The sequence below is a fragment of the Sminthopsis crassicaudata genome, chromosome 2 (assembly GCF_048593235.1).
Source record: "Sminthopsis crassicaudata isolate SCR6 chromosome 2, ASM4859323v1, whole genome shotgun sequence".
NCBI classification, from domain to species: domain Eukaryota; kingdom Metazoa; phylum Chordata; class Mammalia; order Dasyuromorphia; family Dasyuridae; genus Sminthopsis; species Sminthopsis crassicaudata.
Window position 1 is genome coordinate 55,872,899 of NC_133618.1, and position 19,237 is coordinate 55,892,135.

The 19,237-nt window shown below is 38.4% G+C and overlaps 1 protein-coding gene across 7 annotated transcripts in view; it reads right to left on the reverse strand.

Moving 5' to 3' along the window:
- Positions 1-8,836: 8,836 nt before the first annotated feature.
- Positions 8,837-19,237, reverse strand: part of KIAA0513 (KIAA0513 ortholog) — a 51,588-nt gene continuing 41,187 nt past the window's right edge. For 5 of the 7 annotated variants that reach the window (XM_074286312.1, XM_074286309.1, XM_074286310.1 and 2 more), the window contains 4 exons: positions 17,795-17,824; positions 12,246-12,326; positions 11,210-11,304; positions 8,837-9,484 (listed from right to left, as the gene is read on the reverse strand). In XM_074286312.1, the coding sequence (XP_074142413.1) occupies positions 9,435-9,484; positions 11,210-11,304; positions 12,246-12,326; positions 17,795-17,824 (256 nt within the window). In that variant the 3' untranslated portion in view covers positions 8,837-9,434. The remainder of the gene's footprint in view (positions 9,485-11,209; positions 11,305-12,245; positions 12,327-17,794; positions 17,825-19,237) is intronic. The other 2 variants (XM_074286315.1, XM_074286314.1) reach the window with 1 other exon arrangement.

Consider the following 19,237-nt stretch of genomic DNA (forward strand, 5'->3'; position numbering starts at 1 on the left):
CAATTTAATTTGGTTTTAATTGATGTTATTTGATTGATGTTGATATGATTCCATTCATATCATTGTGGGTATTTTCCTTATTCGGTTTACCTTCACTCTACATTGGTTCATATAAATTTAACTTTCCTCTGGATTTTTAATATTCATCATTTCTTATTGCATTTTCTTATTCCACTGCCTATTTTTTTTTCATTTTAATAGTATTTTGCTTTTCCAATTATGTGTAAAGATAGTTTAACATTCATTGTTGTAAGATTTTGAATTTCAAATTTTCCCCTTTCCTTACTTTTCTTTTCCTCCCCAAGATAGCAAGTAATATAATATAGGTTATAAATGTATAATCACTATTAAATTATTTCCCTATTAGTTGTGCTGGGGAAAAATCAGAACAAAATGGAAAAATTATAAAAAAAGAAAAAAACCCACAAAGGTGAAAATAGGATGCTTCAATCTGTATTCAGTCTCCACAGTTCTTTCTTTAGATATACATGGCATTTTCCATCCCAAATCTATTGGAATGCTCTTGGATCCCTCTATTCCTGAGAAGAGCTAAGTTGAACACAATCTTGTTGTTACTATGTACAATGTTCTGCTCATTTCATTAAGAATCAGTTCATAAGTTTTTCAAGGCTTTTCTGAAACCAGCCTGCTCATTATTCCATTTCTTTAGCCATATAAAGATGATGATGGTGATGATAGCGAGCATTTAGGTAGCCCCTATTATTTATCAGGCACTATACTAATCATCTTACAAATATTCTCTAATCTTCACAACAGTGGGAAGTATTTAACAGTTGAGGAAACTGAGGCAAACAGAAGTGACCTTGCCCAAGCTATCACATGCTTTCCACTGTGCTATTTCCTAATTGATTTTTTCTGTCACGCCAAAAAAAATGCTATTATGAATATTTTTGCCATACATAGGACTTTCCCTTCTTTCTGATCTCTTTGGATATTTGCCTCGTAGTGAGATGTGTGGCATCTAAACTGATAGTTTAGACATTTCTTTTGTTTCTTATTTCCAAATTGTGTTCCAGAACAGCCAGATAAATTCACATTTCCACCATTGGTACTCTCTCTTTCCACAGGAAGGTGTCCTTTTAGAAAGTTTTCTGATAGGGGCAGCTAGGTAGCACAGTGGATAGAGCATCAGCCATGAAGTCAGGAGGACCCGAGTTCAAATGCGGTCTCAGATACTTAACACTTCCTGGCTGTGTGACTCTGGGCAAGTCACTTAACCCCAATTGTTTCAGCAAAAACATAAAAAAGAAAGTTTTCTGAATGTTTCTCATCTCCTGAGATTGACATTTGAAATAGTTGTGGGATTTATTTCCTACTTTCAAACCATTTTCTCCTACCAGAGGCTGCAGGGACATACTCTCAAAAGGAGTGTCCAAGTCCACAGCAATGGAAAGAATTTAGAGTGGTAAGTGCTCTTAATGATCATCTTTATTAAATATAGAGAGAATTTCATGCCATTAGAGCTAGAAGAAACCACAGATCAATCTCTCATTTTATATCTAGGGAAACAGATCCAGAGAGGTTATTTACTCAGTCATATGAGAATGAGTAGCAGGGCTGAAATGTCAATCTTCTTTTTTTTTTTTTTAATTATAGCTTTTTATTTACAGGATATATGCATGGGTAATTTTGCAGCATTGACAATTGCAAAACCTTTTGTTCCAATCTTTCCCCTCCTTCCCCCTACCTTTTCCCACAGATGGCAGGTAGACCAATACATGTTAAATATGTTAAAGTATATGTTAAATACAATATATGTATACATATCCATACAGTTATTTTGCTGCACAAGAAGAATCGGAAAATGTCAATCTTCTGACATCCAGTGGTCTTTTTTGCCACACCTGACTAGGCCTGTTATAGATCTCTATGAAATGAGGGAGCTGGACTAATTAATCTCTAAGGGCTTTTTCAGCTCTAAATCCCATTATCTCCAATAACATTTCTGAGAACCTAACTGTTTTTATGGAACTAAATAGCATGAGGCAGTTAAGGCTATAGCGATGTTTTTAATACACATGCGCGCGCACACACACACACACACCCTAGACTAAGATAGCACAGGTGTCTGACCCAGTTGAGGAACACATTTCCACTTAGGCAAACATTATGAAAAAGTTACCTTTGCAGCACCCTCCTTCCCTCTACGCCCCCTCTTCATGAACCAATGGTGTGACTGAGGGGCATGCAAATTTTTAACAAGTCTTCAAATACCTCTCCATTATGACAAAAAAAAAAAAAAAAAAAAAAACTTAAGCAGGTTGACTTTTTTTTAAAAGATAATTTATTTCTGTTCCCTCCCTTTGACAGTCCAAGGAGCAATATATATATTTCCTTCACAACAGTTTATATTCCAGCACTGCTTTGCAGCTGTCCTTGAAACTGTCTCAACAAAATGCAGCTTCCCTCCCCCCCCCCAAAAAAATAAAAAAAAACCAAAACACCCAGTACCCTTTGGGACACACAGATTGGTACAATGGCAATATACACATCAATCCTTAACTGATGGTAGGTGGACTTGGAGAGGCAATTTTGGATATGGCAATAACAAAATTTCAGTTGAGTAAAGACAAAACTCAAGAATGACTTGAGCAAAGAGTAAGGAAGAAATGCACACAGAAAAGACAAATCACAAACATCTCAAATAGGAACCACAATTATAACACAGGTAGTTAAGTAATCAAACTATCACACACAAGTTTGAACTTTTTAAGGGGACAATAGTTCCCTTTGCTAGTGTCCAAAAAAACCTTCAATTACTTTCATTGAAAAAGATCGAGTAAAATGAATACCAAGTCCATTGCATCTTTCATTCGCTCCAGTCAGAGGAGATGGAAGGAACTTGGTAGAGTTACCTCTATTTCAATATAACTGTTACCTTTGCAGCCTTTTATATTTTGTTTTATGTGTTTAAAGAACATTATTCTGAAATGGGGTCCACTTGCTTAACTAGATGCCAAAGGGCCCAGAAAACAAAGATGAAGCCCTGATCCAGTCCAACCCATTAATTTTGGGAAAGAAATCGATGCCCAGAGAGAGAAAAATCCCTGGCTCAGGGCCAGACCAAAAGAGATGGGACTGGAGAAAGGAAGAAGCAGTAGAGTCTTTGTACAAACCCAGGTACTTTTTGGAGTCATTTTGTTCCTGGTCCCTCTCCAATAAACAACCTGAATCAGTATAGCTTTCTTGCTTTAAGAAAAGAGCTGTTCAATTGTATTACTATTCCACATTCCTCTATGTAGGACAGGCTGAATATTTTCTTCTCATTACTGTGATAAGATATTCATACCGGGTTCCTGTTAACTTTCAGCACTTAGAAGTTGTCATAGAATTTGCAAGCAAAGGTCAGAGGAAGTGGAATATGCAAGAGAGTTAATGACTTCTTCCTTTATTAAGCAGAAATGTGATTAGACATCTATTAAAGCTGGGTGGGAGATGATGTCCAGCATTATTTTATAAGTTAAAGGAGAAAACAATTGCTCAACAATTCATCTACATCTTAACATTTTATATTCTTGTATTAAAGACTTCTTTAGATAGTTTTATCACCTACCAATTCGAGATAGCACTATGTGGCTTGGGCAAAGTAAGTGCTCAATAAGATAGAAGACAGTTTGGATTGGCATTCTATTAACCCCGTTATATTTTCACCTGTCTACAATAGGATTCAAAATAATAGCACTGAATGAACCTGGATTTCTTCTCGAGTCCAAAATTCAATAGAATTCAATGTGGTTTTGATGTTGAGTGATTTCTTATTATGTTCTGAATTAATCAGTCATCCATAGGTAACTGTTAACCTGAGTACATATTTAATTAACAAGCAATTGTATTCCCAGTCACTCCAGGTAACAAAGGGTAAGCTTTGATTTATTATTTGTACTTCCAGAAATCAAGAGTCAATCTTACTGGGAAACTCTGGAATTTTAAGGTGGAAAATGAGTTGGTATTAAATCAGTTGCATCTGAAGCCCCCAACATGCTCCTTCACCCAAAACTAGGCTCCATGGAACTGAGCTGGGAAGAAGGGAATCACTTAGGTTGAAAGTGAGACAAATAAAAGCTGAATGGGTCTTATAAAGAAGCATAGCAAAAGGATATCAAAAATGGGCAATGAAAACCTAGACATGTGTATTGTAGTTCTCTACTTTTGGTTCACCCAACCCTTGCATAATCATTCTCCTGTTTGACTCTCACAACAATCCTATGAGACTGGGCAGACATTTTCTCTATTTTTATAGATTTAAATAAAAAATGCTGTTCCTGGCATTTTATGAATAGTCCTGTTCTGGAATATAATGAATAGTGGAAAAACTCCACAACTAGCTGGTTCTCTGTATCACAGCATGGATCCATGGGTTATTGAAACTGATTAACAGTACTTTGGTAAAGAGAATATCCAGGGGGCAGCTAGGTGGCTCAGTAGATAGAGCACTAGCCCTGAAGTCAGGAGGACATGAGTTCAAATGTGACCTCAGACACTTAACACTTCCTGGCTGTGTGATGCTGGGCAAGTCACTTAACCCCAATTGCCTCAGTGAGAAAAAGAGAAAGAGAGAGAGACAGAGAGAGACAGAGAGAGAGAGAGAGAGACAGAGAGAGAGAGAGACAGAGACAGAGAGACAGAGAGAGAGAGAGAGAGAGAGACAGAGAGAGACAGAGAGACAGAGAGACAGAGAGAGACAGAGAGACAGAGAGAGAGAGACAGAGACAGAGAGAGACAGAGAGAGACAGAGACAGAGAGAGACAGAGAGAGACAGAGAGAGACAGAGACAGAGAGAGAGAGAAAGAGAGAGAGAGAGAGAGATGCCCAAGTGGCTTCACCCTTCTGAAAATGAAAAGAGCCCTTCAATCCAAGGGGTTGGAACATGTGGGACTGAATCCTATGGAATTTCACTGAGAAGAAGGGCAACTGAGTGCTGAGGGGCAAGAATCCCGATTTTGATTTTTTTTTTTTAAAACTCAATAACCCAACACATTTGCAAATGCCTTGTAAGCCTTAAATAAATGTTGACTGACTGAGAACTCGAGAAGGCAGTCAACCTCCGGATTTTTCATGACTTGGAACATACCTACCTACATGACTGGTTCAAAGGCCAGAATACTACTTCCTCTAACACCTAGCTTAGTAATGTCAACAAAGAATGCAAAAATATTTCTACCTTCTCTCAGCCCCCTGATGCCCTTTGTTTTTTTTAAACTCTAAACCTCCTCTTCTATTAAAAGAGGAGAAACCTTATCAGCCAGCCACTTTAGCATTAGGACCAATAGTCTCTCTAGGTTAAGATACCTTGAAGGCTTGACTCTATACTTGGTACAATGACCAAGTCATACTGATCTAACCAATAAAAAAAAAAATCAAATCAATAAAACAACCCTATAAAATCTATAAGGGTAAAATCCACTTCAGCAGTCCTACAATATAAAGATACAGGTATAGTCTATAATATTTAAAATTTAAAAAAAAAAAAAAAACTGAGTGTCGTGTAAATTGTATAAGATTTTGCTTTCTGGAAAAGCTGACTGGTCCCCCAAGGTCAGACAATGAAAATCTCTTGCTGGCAGTGTTTGCACTGAGGTTTCTGAGAAGAAAGGGGCAAAGCCCTGAGCTCTGAAAGCTGTCCTTTTCTTGCCCTAAGAAAAGACATTTTGGGTACTGTTGGATGCTTCTCAGATGCTTCTCGCACGGAGCCAAATGTCCTCGAGTTTTGCAACAACGGGTTATCACTTGCACTCATTCCAAAACATATGTATGCAATTTGCTTTTCCACAAACAGAATGTTTTTGAAATCTGCATTTGTTGAGAGGAACATCCCAGGAAAGGGCAACTGTTTGGATCATCTGGATCTGTTCTTGCCTAGGGGTAAACAAGGCAGAATCACAGATTCCTTTGTGACATGATAGGACCGAGGAATGTAGATCAGCATATTCTGGGCTACTCTTATTGTACAGAACAGCAGGCAGCAGAGCAATAAATAGCCATGCTCAAGGAGAGCTTGATTCTCAGCAGTCAGCACAGCCAAGCTCAGGCAAGCATCTAGCACAGGATTAATAGATTTTAAGCTAGAAGAGACTTTAGGAAGACACAAATAAAATCCTGTACAAATCTCCCTTCTTTAGCCTTTGGTGCCATCCAGAAGCATGGACTGAATCCAGTAATCTATCTTTCCCATCCAATTCTTTGTTTCACCGGAGCTTCTTGGAGTATGGTTTAGATATAAATAAGGATCTGACCTAAGTAGCAACCAAGAGAAAGCCTTTTTCCTCTATTCCAAATTGGTTTCTAAAGATGTGCCTGAAGACTATACTAAGTGAAAGAAACTTAGAGGCTTTATTAAAAAAAAAATGCTGGAAATATTCTAAAATGCAAAGGAAAACAGGAGGATGTCCAAAATCCTTTCCTTTCCAAAGGGCAACCCTCCTTAACACCCAGTCTCTCAATGGCAAGCTGGCAATGCCACAAAGAAGGCATCAGGAGGAAAGAAAATCCAAGGAGATCCAATAAGAAAATCCAAAATCTGCCTCAAATGTGCTTATGGATACAAAGTATTCACGGGGGAACACTTCAGAGCAAAGACTTAAAGCTAAGGTAATCTAGCAATTCTTCTACAGAAAACAGATCAAGACTCAAAGACTCAGAGGAGAAAGGGATTATTTTCCTCCAAAACTATTTTATAAGTGGGGATATTGTGCATAGCTGAGAGTTAATGCCATAAAAAAAGTTTCAAAAGGGATGTTGGAGAAGGCTGTTGACCTGTTGACTTGTTGGGGGATTCCCAAGCATTGGTTACAAGGAGATTTTTGTTGTCATGGACTTGGTACTTTGTCTGGGCCAAATCATAGGCACTTGTGCCCATCATGGGCCCAACAATGAAGCTGGCTCAAAAATATCATACATGGCTTTCTAAATTGTGGGATTACTGAAAAAGAAAAATGAAGTACTTCAAACCCCCATCATTTGTGGAGGTGACCAATCATACAAATACATTCAGATCGGCATGTCCCTTTCTTAGGGTCACTGAATGCCCAAAAGATACATCCTATTTATTGCTTATTCACTCTGTGCTATTTGTTTTGGACTCATCTGGCCATGGACTATGGTCATTTTTAGAAGTGTCATTTGTTCACGACATTCATGGGAGGTATCCAGGGGATAAAGTGGCTGGTTTGATGGAAGTGTTTATCAACGGTACTGTACAGGGAAATGTTAATAGGAAGGATAAACTGGAAAAGGAAAGGAGAAAAGGACCCAGATCTTTCTTAATTTCCTTAATTGCTATAGAAAACCCTACCTTGAAGTGGGGAGGAGGATAACTAGTTTTGTAACCAGTTGTCACTAGAAACATTTACCCAAGGAGCACAGAACATGATTCAGGGGAGCTTAAACCTTAAGATATGACTTAAATGACTTTAAAAATAAGAATATGTCATGTACCTTAGTCTAATCTGGTGCTTCTGGTGGAAACCGGAAGCCAAAGCTTCCAAGAAATACAGAACTCACTAGCATTTGCAGAGAATTGAAGGAAATGATTCAAGGTGCTTGAGGTGATAAGCAAGGAAGATGAACAAGCAGGAAAGGCAGAGATCTCCATTAAATACTCTCTTCCTTCCCTCTCCCAACTATAGTGAGCCTGTGGCTCAGTGATATGGAAAAACACACTTCATTTATGTGCCAACAAGGGCTTCTGACTTTCTCCATAGGCTGCTTTGTAAGTAATAACTGGAATATTGGAAGGAAAAAGAAAAACATTAAACATCCACAATAATCAGGATCACAATTTAAGAACCTATTCCACATACACACTGGCTCAGATACAAAGCTTTGCTCCATGGAGTCCTCTTGGAGGGGGTCTCCCTCCCCAAATTTGGCCAAGTTCCACCATAAGTTGCTTGTCCTTTAACCATCTCATACGGAGATTAATGTAACACTGAACTGTTTGATACTCTATGTACATATATAAATATATGATATTATATATGAGGGGAATGGGGGAAAGGAGATTGTGCCCAACAAGGAAAATTGCATTGATGTTTGATTTCAGGAAGGGCAGCAGCTCTGGGTACCAGAAGAACAAACAGACCTCTTCTTTTGCAACTCCTTCAAAGCAAGCAGCCCAAAGCTGCCCTCAATATGTCATATACAAAAGAAAAGAGAATCACTGACCCTGAAAGCTTCCAAGGCAGTCTGGCACAGACACATCTGTGTTGATAGGATTCATCGCAAATAAGTCCACATAAATCCTACTGTGTCTCCAGAGCACTGCCTCATTCACACATCTAACTATAATTCTCCCCTAATGATAGCCTCAGGTTCAATCCTTCCTGTAGTCAGGAAGGAAAATTTTCTGCCCTTATTTCTGCAAAATTGGAGATTGTCCTTTCTTCTTGTGACTTCCTCAACTTCATTCAAAGGGGAGGAGAAGGAACAAGCAAAGGGGAGGTCTACTGCAGCTCAATGCTTCCCTCCTCCTAGGTAAGACTTCAGTGAGAAGTCCAGCTATTAAAGATAGCCACAATTTGGAATAAGGTCACCTGCCTGGTTGGGAGAGAATTGACATCTCAGGCCTGTAGTAAAGGGTGCTAGCCCTCCAAAGCTAACTTATGGAATGTAGTCATTCATGTTAGTGGGGGTCAGAGCTGCAATAACCCAAACCTGTAGATCACAGATTTATCTTTATATAAGAGACACTGAGGTACAACTTAAAGACCAAAAGACCAGGGCTCAGCTCCTCTGATTCCTAAATCAACTTATATAAACAAGTCATTCACTTTCTCTGGGACCAATTCCCTTATCTGAAAAAGGTGAGCTTGGATTAGATCTCAAAGGAAAGTTCCAGTTTTAATAATCTACATTGGGAGATCCTTTCTACAACATTCTATAATCTTACAGCTACATGGACATGCATGCATTACATTCCCACCAAATCCACTCCCTTACCCCCCAGTTCCCAGCATTCAGCTTTATTGGTCCAATGATGCTACCCCCTCCCCCAAAATCTCATCGCCAGCAACTAGCAAGAGTCCTTCAGGACCCTGTGGCAGTAAGGGATGTTGCCCCATGACTTGCCCTTGCAAATAGTCCTCCCCTCCTTTTCTTTAAAGGTCTTCACTTTTTAGAGGGGATGCTTGGGTCTGTAAAGATAGCTCATCAATTCTGCTTTCACCATAGAAACTGAGGAGTGTTTCTGGTGTGTGTAGAACACACACAAGAGAGGACATGGCAAGGGGAAAGGACAAAGAGTTTTTCTTCACTCCTATGTCTACTGGCAGATCGGGGCTCTAAGTATGGCTGACAGTCATGCAGGTTAATTGCAATGGTGCTAAGAGCTGGTTGTTGGTCCTGGGTGTTTGGGGAGGAGACTTCCACCTGTACTCCTCCCTCAGTAGATGCTGCAGATTTGGTCCTCGTCAGAGCTACTCCATAGTCATTTGCTCAATATGGTCACTCAGCAGCTTGTATTGCTCTGGAAGAAAGAATATTTCACAGAGGAAATGTCAACTTACGTACAAATCTCAGAGAGAAACAGAGAGAGAGTATGGAGGTGGGGGCTCACTAGGAAAACAAGAACATTAAGATGATGTTCAGTATATTCGGGATAGATACTTAAGGTGTTTTTTGGTTATTAAATAATTAAGGTCCTGGGATTAAGCCTTCAGGCTTAATGCCTGAAGAGTTAAATTAATAATCATCTTCATTAGAATCACAGAAGTTCTCCAACCAGAAAATGGGTAGTGTTGCCACAGTTTCTTAGAACATTATAGATTGAGATTTGCTTTTTCTTTTTTTAACTTTCTTTCATGGTTTTTTTAGGGGAAGGGGTAGATGGGGAAGAGCTATGTTTTCTTTCAAAACATAGATCAAAACTTAAGGAGATGTTTTGTATGGCTTCAAATGTGCCTTCTCAATGAGGTGGGAAGAGAGGGATAATCTGGAACTTTAAAACTTTTTTTTAAAAACAAGTGTTAAATTAAGTTGTTTTACATTTAATTGTGGGGAGAAATAAAATTTTAAATAATAAAAGGTTTTTCAAATGAAATAAAAATATTATTCTCACTTTTTCAATATTGTATTGATTCTTCCCTTATTCTGCTAATCAAAGAGATTTTTTTCATCATGGTTCTCGTAAGGATAGGTAAAAATTTCCAACTTGTCTGTGTGGCTGAAGGATTCTAGAATGTTGTAGAAAGGATCTTCCGATGTAGATTATTAAAACTGGAATCCCACCTTACATTTTTCAGATAAGGAAATTGGTCCCAAAGAAAGAAAGACTTTTTATGACTGGGATGGGTATGGAGATATATGATAAGTACAAGAATATATTTTGGCAAGTGTAGGTCAGTGGGTGAAAGACTTTCTGGTACTTGTTAAATGAGATCTCCACCACTCCTATTGCATGCCAGATTAAAATAAAATTGGGAAATATTTAACAAAATAAATAAAATATAGACATTATTTACATTTCATAACAAAGTCATATGGGCCTTCAGGGAGCCTTTTTATGGTTTAGTGGCCTAGGTTTCTATTTGAACTTGACACAGTGATATAGAGGTCTAAGATCTAGTTACTAAGCATTGAACCTACAGTATTATGTGACTTCTAGACTGGAAGCTCCTTGAGAATATAGACAAACCATATAAATTCCACCTTCCTTAGTTTTCAGTCTAGTGCTCTGTATACAATAGGCGAGCAGATTAGTAGCATTAGGTCACAAGGGAGGTTAAAGTTAAATTAAAATTAATTAAAATTAAAATGCTTGTGTTAGGAGCTAAGGAGTTAAGAATAATAAACATGGAAGAGATAAGAAAAATATATAAAAATATATAAAAACAAGGGAGTAACAACTCAAGCTAGTTTGGAAAAATGGACAATTAATGGGAATCAAGAAAGACTTCATATTGAGGGTGGGAACTATTAAAAGAACAAGTTTTCTTGCAGGGAAAGAAATCTCACTAGCTAGAAATGTGACTCCCCAAAAGATGAAGTCGGAGCAGCTCAAAAGAAAACAAAAACTAACACAACCCCATTAGTCAAGTTTTCTGGAAAACCAAGGAATATTTTTTCATGAATTCTTTTGCTTTGTCCCTGTCTACTTCCCCCCTTAATTCTCTATACTTCTTTATATTATACTTTCATATATATATAAAATTCTCAGCAGTAGTAGAGCTCATTCACAAACTTGCCCCCTCACCTTCATCCAGATTGCCAATCACCGCCTGCTTCTTCAGAAAGTCATTGCACAGCTTCTTGCTCAGTCCAAAAGCCAACATGTTGTGAGTAAATGTGCTGGAGGAAGGAAATCACACATTATACCCATTGGGATTCCTACCTACACCATTATTTATACCTTTCTCCAATGAGAAGCAGAAGATTGAACCACCTTTGTCCATGGATAGATAAAGCCCTTTTTCAGAAGACCACATTGCTCCTTTTTAAAATTCCATCTATAGAAGGTCCTTCATTAACACAGGAAATGAAGTATTCCCAGAATACTCCTATTTCTACTTCCTCCATCATTTTCTGGTATCCCTCAAAGGGAATGGCTATTCTAGCAGTTTCTGTCAAGTTGGACAGGCCTTGAAGCCTACCTTTTTCAATCAATCAGTAAACATGTATTAAACACCAACTGTGTGCAGGGCACTATGCTAAATACTGATGATATTAAAGATTGTTCTGTCTTCAATCTAAGCTATTTAAAAGCTAGCTTAATTAGAGTTAGAAACACTCATCACCAGAGACTTAGCCAGTGAATTATGATTGGGAAAGGAGTGCAGTGATTAATACAATCCACTGAAATAAGGAGGGATTGTGATTAGCATCAGGAAAGTTAATTCTGTCCCCTACAGTAATAAAATGACAGATCCATGTAGTATACAATAAGTTAAGAGGATCATTGGTCTGGACCATCAAATCTAACCCACTCATTTTAAAGATGACAGAGCTAGATCTCACAGCCAGTAAATGTCCATGGCAGGATATGAACTCCCTTATGTCACCTCTCAAGGTTATCCAGTTGAAGGACATGGTCTTGAAAACTAAATCCTAGAAATAAGAACTGGAATAGATTTTTCAGGAAGTTAAGTGAGTTTTCCCATTATATTACAAGTTCCTTAAGAGCAGGGACTGCTTTCTATCTTTCTTTGTATCTCCAGTACATAGCATGGTACCTAGCACATAGTCGGTGCTTTATATATGCTTACCAACCAATTGTTTGCCCAAGCTCTTACCCAAGCTGCCCAAAGGTAATGTTCTCATTGAATCGAAGACTGTCAGCCCGTTCCTCTTGGGTCATGTGACACCACTTCTCCCTGCAAGCACAGGAGGCAACAAGAGAGCAGGTTTTTGGAGAACTTAACCCATGGACCCAACCACAGCCCCAATAATATTCACAGAAATTACACCTAGCCCATCATCCCCTGCACCAAATAGTTCTTTCCATGGGAGATCTTTTCATTTTGCATTGAGCAAATTTGCATGGGAAACTACTACTAAATTTACAAAATACACAGCATCTAAATACAAATGTAACAGTGACTTGTTATTTTACCAATGTCTTCCATCATTGGCTGTTACTTTAAAATTTACAGACATAAAATCTCTTGGAGAGATAAAATGAACTGCTTGGGTCCACAAAGCTAGTATGTATCAGAAGTCTTCCCAGTTCCAAGGCTAATCCACGGTCCTCGCTAGCATGATTTATAGCAACAACAAAATTAGCATATATTATTTCATCTCTTCTCTCCCATTAACCCATGAATTAGGAGAAGACAAGTTGGTGATTTCTCTAGTTCATAGATGGGGAAACAGAGGAAAAAAACGTGCTTAAGGACACATAGGGCAAGCCAATTGGGGTGGAAACTGTTATGGGTTCCTAGATCCTGGATTTGTGAATATTTACTGGTTTCCTCATATAATAAATGTTGCCTCCTGTCTAGGAGGATTCATAGAGAGACATAGAGCCTGTATTACACCAAACTTCGGAAAAGTTGGAAAACTCCTGTTGGAAAACTAGGGGCTGTCCTAAACTATAGACAGGGATATCCTGATTGCCTATGATCTTCCTTTGATCTAAGAAAAGGTCATTTTTTTCTAGTTTTGGCTTCTGGCTATATCCTCCTCTGGATGGCTGGACTCCAATCCACACCCAATCAATTTTTCAAATATTTGTCCTCTGCTTTTATCTCCTTCCTTCTAACTCCAAAGAAGTCAAACAAAACATTCTTTATTCTAAAGCCATTAGAAAATGTTAGTCTAACGTAGCCTGAAGACCCGTTTAAGATCCTAAAAGAGGATAATGTGCTGAAAACCCCAACTGACGAAGTTCCTATGTGCTTTTATAAGATACACCCTCGATTTTTGAGGTTCCAAGTGACATTCTCTCTCATATCTTTACAATTCCTCTTTATATGTTCTCCAGAAAAAGAGTATTCAAGGTTGGGAGAGGTGGAGGAAGGAGATGAGAGCAGAAACCAAGCATGTTCTCCCAAGAATCCCTCTATATAGAGGTAAAGGGAACACTGGGTCACCACCTCTGTGGTGCCGTAGATTATAAAATGTTTTCCCTCACCTAGATAGTGGATGGTGTAATATTTACAAATGTAAAAACAGAGGCTGAGAGAGATTAAGCTTGTTAAGGAACTAATGAACAAATATCCTCCAACTCCTAACTGCTACTCAAGATCTAATTGATGGTAAAGAGTAGACTGATCTCACTTGAAAAATTCAATGTTCTTGAAAAATTCAATAATAATGGCTGGGATTTATATAGCTCTTTCACATATGATTCTCACAACAACTCTGTGTTATTTTTATAACAATTTTTATTATCTCCTGTGCTATTACTATCTTCATTGTACAGATGTGGAAACTGAGGCAGCCAGATTATCCAGAGTCACATAATAAAGTATGGCATTTATAGCATTTGAACTTGAGTCCTCCCTACCCCAAGTCCAAACTTCTATCTACTGCCCTATGGAGTTACATAGCCTATGTATCTTTTTTCTTGTAACATTGCCTCCCTTTGTCTATCAGAACTTAATAATGCCAGATGGAAATGTGGCTCCAGGCTTCCTGGGCTTTATTCATTTGTCTTAATGAATGAAAAGCACGAAGTGTCAGAATCAAGGAATTAAGGGCTTCCAGGGAGGGCTGCTGCATTAATGAGAACCAGGGGGCAGGCTTGAAGGAAGAGTGCGTTTTAACACATTATTTACTCTAGAAAAATAAAGTTCTTGATGGATTAGTCAGGAGCTAAGATCAATATAAAAGGAAAAAAGAAAAAATAGTCTGAAGAAATAGGGGCCATGGAGAAGGAATGCAAGCAACAGGAAAATGAATGCTCTGAGGAGAGGGCAGTATCCAGTGAATGAAGTGCTTGGATACTCTGTTACATAAGGCTTAACAATGTTGAATATGAGGATGGGCAGAAAGTATAGAAATAGAGACATACAGTCTTGGGGGAAGGTATAAGTGTGGAACTTGCTAACAAATGGCTGAATAATAACTACTAACTAATAGTAATACCAATTTTAAATTTCTAGAGACATCCTTTGAAGATGCACCTCAAAGCACCCTATTACCTATCCTGACAAGGATTTTTATCCCCATTTTTCAGATTAGTAAGCTGAGACTCAGAAAAATAAAATGATTTGGTCAGGATTACATAGCTAATGAGCATAGGAGAGGGGTATCTCCTGATGTCTTTCCAAAAGTCAAAAAACTTCTCTAAACAGGATGCATTACGTTATTTATGAGAATTATATTACTCTTGTTTAGAGTCCCTCAGCAGAGAGCTGACACTAAATACCATCCCCTTAACTTTAATCCCTAGACAGGCCATTATAAAAAATAATTTGCTTTTTCAGCAATATAAAGTAATAAAGGTGTCTTTACTCAAGGTTCAATCAACTGACCATACTGAAAAGCTGAAATTAAAATTTAAAAAAAAATTATGCATGTTTAACTTATATCAGATTGCTTGTAATATTGGGCAGGAAGGGAAGAGGGAAAGTTTTGCAAAGGTGAATTCTGAAAACTATCTTCGCATGTATTTGAGAAAACAAACAAAATACTATTAGGTTGAATTAAAAATAAAAACAAAAAATGCTAACTTTACCAGTGTCTGGTCATCAGACTTATGAAAAGAGTCAGAGGGTTAATGTGTACCATACATGATCTTAGCCATACTACACATTTCTAAAGAGATCTCTCTATTCTTTATAATAATTGTCAATTACTGTCAACTAGGATATCATTATGCCCATTTTTACAGAGAAACAGAACCTTTGGTAACTGAAGTATCCAGCCCATAGTCTCACAGCTCACCAAATGCTAGACTCTGCTCCTAGTCCAAGTCTGATTCCAGTATTCCATCTACTTCACCTATACTATGCATTCAAAACCTAAATCACACTTTGAAAATGGAACAATCCATTTAGAAATACTAAAAATTTGATATTTCAAAAAGAAAAAGAATCTCCCTGTTGGAATCTCAAGCCTCAACTTCTTACATTTTCCAAGTTCTAATACTACGATTTTGGGAGTTAGTGACAGAAGGAATCATTAAATTCATATGGCCAAACACATTTTACAGATCAGGAAACTGAGGCATAGAGGGATTCATTAGGCAACCCAGGTCATATGGCCATGCCTGGATCTTTTGACTCTGCTACTCTTTCCACTATAATATAGCTGCCCAACCAGAAAAATCATCATCTCCCTTCAAAAATACAATTTAAAAAATATTTCCTGTACAAAGCATGATTTCAGTTTTGCCCTAGAGCCAAAAATCATTTTCTCTTGCAGAACACTGCTAATTTTGTAGAGGAAGGAGAAATTATTTGATTTATAGAAATTCAATTTAAAAGCCAGCTTTTCAGCAACAGTGGTAATCTGTAAAATGAGGCCCACTGGATCAGGACCAGAACAGAACTTGTCTCAGGGAGGACAGTGATGATTGCATTTCATTCCCTCTATGAAAATCCCATGAGGAATTGACAAAATGGATAAGGAAAGAGGACAAATTCATTTTTTCCCCTCAAAGGGGAAGAGAATGCTTCAGCTTAATGAATGGTCAAAGGAATTGTTTTTCTACATTGATAAAAACACACTCTGTGTGTGTGTGTGTGTGTATGTACGGACACACACATATGTACATGTATGTACATACTGTCAGGTGCATTATCATTAGAATGCTCAAATACCATGTGAAAGGCTTCCCTGATTAAAAGAGACTGGGAGAAGGAAGGATCTGAGAAGGGAAGAAACATTTCTTCTGCTCCTAAGTTTCTAAATCTGTAAAATGAACCTGAACTTGTCTTTGAACAACAACTTTCCTTTCCTGGCAGCTATTTTCTAAATACCAAGAAAGAGTCATAAAGGGATAATTTTTAATTATTAATTTTTAGAAGAAATCTTTTTCTGTCATTTAATCTAATTAATAGATGAGGAAGAATGAGGAAATGGGGGATTAGAAAGATTTAAAGCTTAATTATGCTTAATTAAAAGAGGCAAATTCAGAGATTCAGTTTGGATGCCTTCTAGATTGTCAATTATCCTGAAACTATTTTCTAATTTCTATAGACTTACACCACTCACCCAAGGCCAGCCCAGTCCCAATGGAACAAAATGTAAGTTCTAGGAAGGTATTTTTTTTTTGTCTTTGTAGATAGATCAGAAGTTTAATAAATTCAAACTCCTTACAAGCTTGAAAAGTTCCCAGACCTTGGTACCTTAATTTAACCCCTCAAAACTAAAATGATCTTCCCCATCTTTAATAATCATGATATACTATAAAGATCAGGTTAAATTGAGTCAATTAGCTTAAAATCAAAATCACGTCCCCAAAGGTGTATCACTACCAGTCAAAAAGCCAAAGAGACAGAATCAAGGATACAGGATCACAGAAACTTAGAAGAAAAAAATAAAATAATAGAACTGGATGAGAACTTCCAAATAATCACATCCCTGTCCTTGATTTTAGAAATGAACAAATACCCAGGAAAGAAATAAGAGATTAGACTTGCCCCAATTTATACCCGTTAGTAAGTGGCAGCTGTGGAATTGGGCAAGAAATAAATATGGCTTGCTGCAGGAGGAGCTGACCATTCCAAAAAGGAGCTCTGATGAAAACTGATTTATTCAAGACAAATTTAGAGTCATCATATGAGGGAAGTAGGGTGTCTATAAAGGGGCATGGGGGATACCACAGAAAATAATACAACATGCATCTATTGTGTCTTGTCTACACTTGCATATAGACCTTCTTAGTGTCTAGCACTGGGCTCTGAAAACAATAGACATTTGATAAATCCTGTTATCATTGGGTTAAGATTTATGATTCCATCCTCCCTTTCTCCATCTAGTTCAGGGGCCACATCTCACAGAATGTGAAGAGAATTGGGTTCCCTGATTTAAAGGATATTTGGCTGGGGAGAACCTTTATATAGGACTTGGGCAGTTGGTAGAGGGCTATGTGCCTCACACTTGTGGCCATCTTCAACTCCTCCATGCCCAGGGCTTCCCACAAAGTAAGACTTGCTGAATATGAGTGATTAGCAGACACCATCTGTTTGCACTGTCCTGAACTCCCCAGGTAACACCTCTACTACAGGAAACAACCTCCTGACCTCCACTTGGGCCTGTTAGGACCACAACAGCTAAAATTGTACATTTCCTCCCCCGCCCCACATCCCACCCCTTAGTTTTGCCCTGAAAAGGAAGTTAAAGTGGATCAGAAGTTACTATCAAATGGAACAAAGACCCGGGGGACACACACCTCTTTTCTTCTTCCTCTCCAGCATTCCCTCTGGAGTGGCAGCAGAAACAGGGTCAACAAAGGGCACATGTTAAGATCATGCAAGATAAATGGATGGAAAAAGAGAACAAGTAAAAGAATGAATTATTATAGACACAGAGAAAAGACAGAGAGAGACAGAGAAAGGACAGAAGAGATAGAAAGAGAAGGACAGAAAGACACATAGAGGCAGAGGGAGAGAGAAAAGACAAAGAGAGAAGAAAAAAGATACAGAGACAGAAGAGAAGGGGAAAGAAAGGGGAAATAAAAAGGGAGAAGGAAAGGGAAAGAAAAAAAAGGAAGAAGGGAGAGAAAGAAAAAGGAGGAGTAAGAGAAATAGGAAGATACAGGATATTTAAAATAAACTTCTTTCCTGATAGAGAAAAGCCCCACTTGCCCTTAATTATAAAACTTTTCCTCAACATTATTTCTAACATAACACAATATTTTTTCTCCCAAATAGCCTGCAGTGAAATTTCAGGGTACTTCCCCACCCCTTTTCTTCTCCCAGACTTACCCCAAAAGGTTAAAATCACCCTAAGCTTTACTCTGCTTTACCCCACTCCCATGACCACCCTCCCCCTACTCCAGTGGTCCAGTATGCAAAAGCTATGCTAAAAAAAAAAAAAGAAATCAGCCATTGCCTCTCTTTGCTGGGACCCCGGTAATGGGTAATAGCATCATACAGCTGGAAGGGTTCATACAGGCAGTATTAGTCCAGTTGCTTCTTCAGGCCAATGACATGCCCGTGGTCATACAAGCTTACCTCTAAGACTCAGACCCGAGTCTTCCTCATTAGAGAAATGAGGAAGCTGAGGTTTGGTGAAGGGAAGTATCTTGCCCTAAGGTCATACAGCTTGCCACTGGCAGAGCTGGGATTCAAACACAAACTTCCTCACTTTCAGAATGGCAGCTTTTTCTACTACATCATACTAACCACTCAAGTAGTGGTTGGGGGACATCAAAGAGCTCAGCGTGTCGGGCAGTTCAGCTAGGAAGAGTGATCTTAAGCAGGAGACATCAGCCTGCTCATGCCATGCAAGCCAAGCACTAAAATCCCTTTTCAGAAATTGAAATTGGCCTGTCCTCCCTGCAAACACTCACCTGGGGGAGCTACTCCTTAAGCCAGTCTGGAGTGTCTTTGGAATAATAGAAGTTAGAGGGATTGCAGAGATTACCCCAAAGTCCCCATTTTACAGAATGGAAAAATGAGGCTTAAAGAATAAATGTCAATTGCTGTAGGTTGCAAAGCAGTTGCCAAAGCCTAGTAAGGGATCTTTCCATTCCTCTCCCATTTATCCCTTTGCCACAAGATTCTTCTGACTCTAACAGCCATAAATCAGCTTCTAGAGGCCCAACTTTTCCCTCATGGTGTCCCCCAATACAGAAGCAGTAACACCACGAAAAGCTCTCATGTCAGCATTT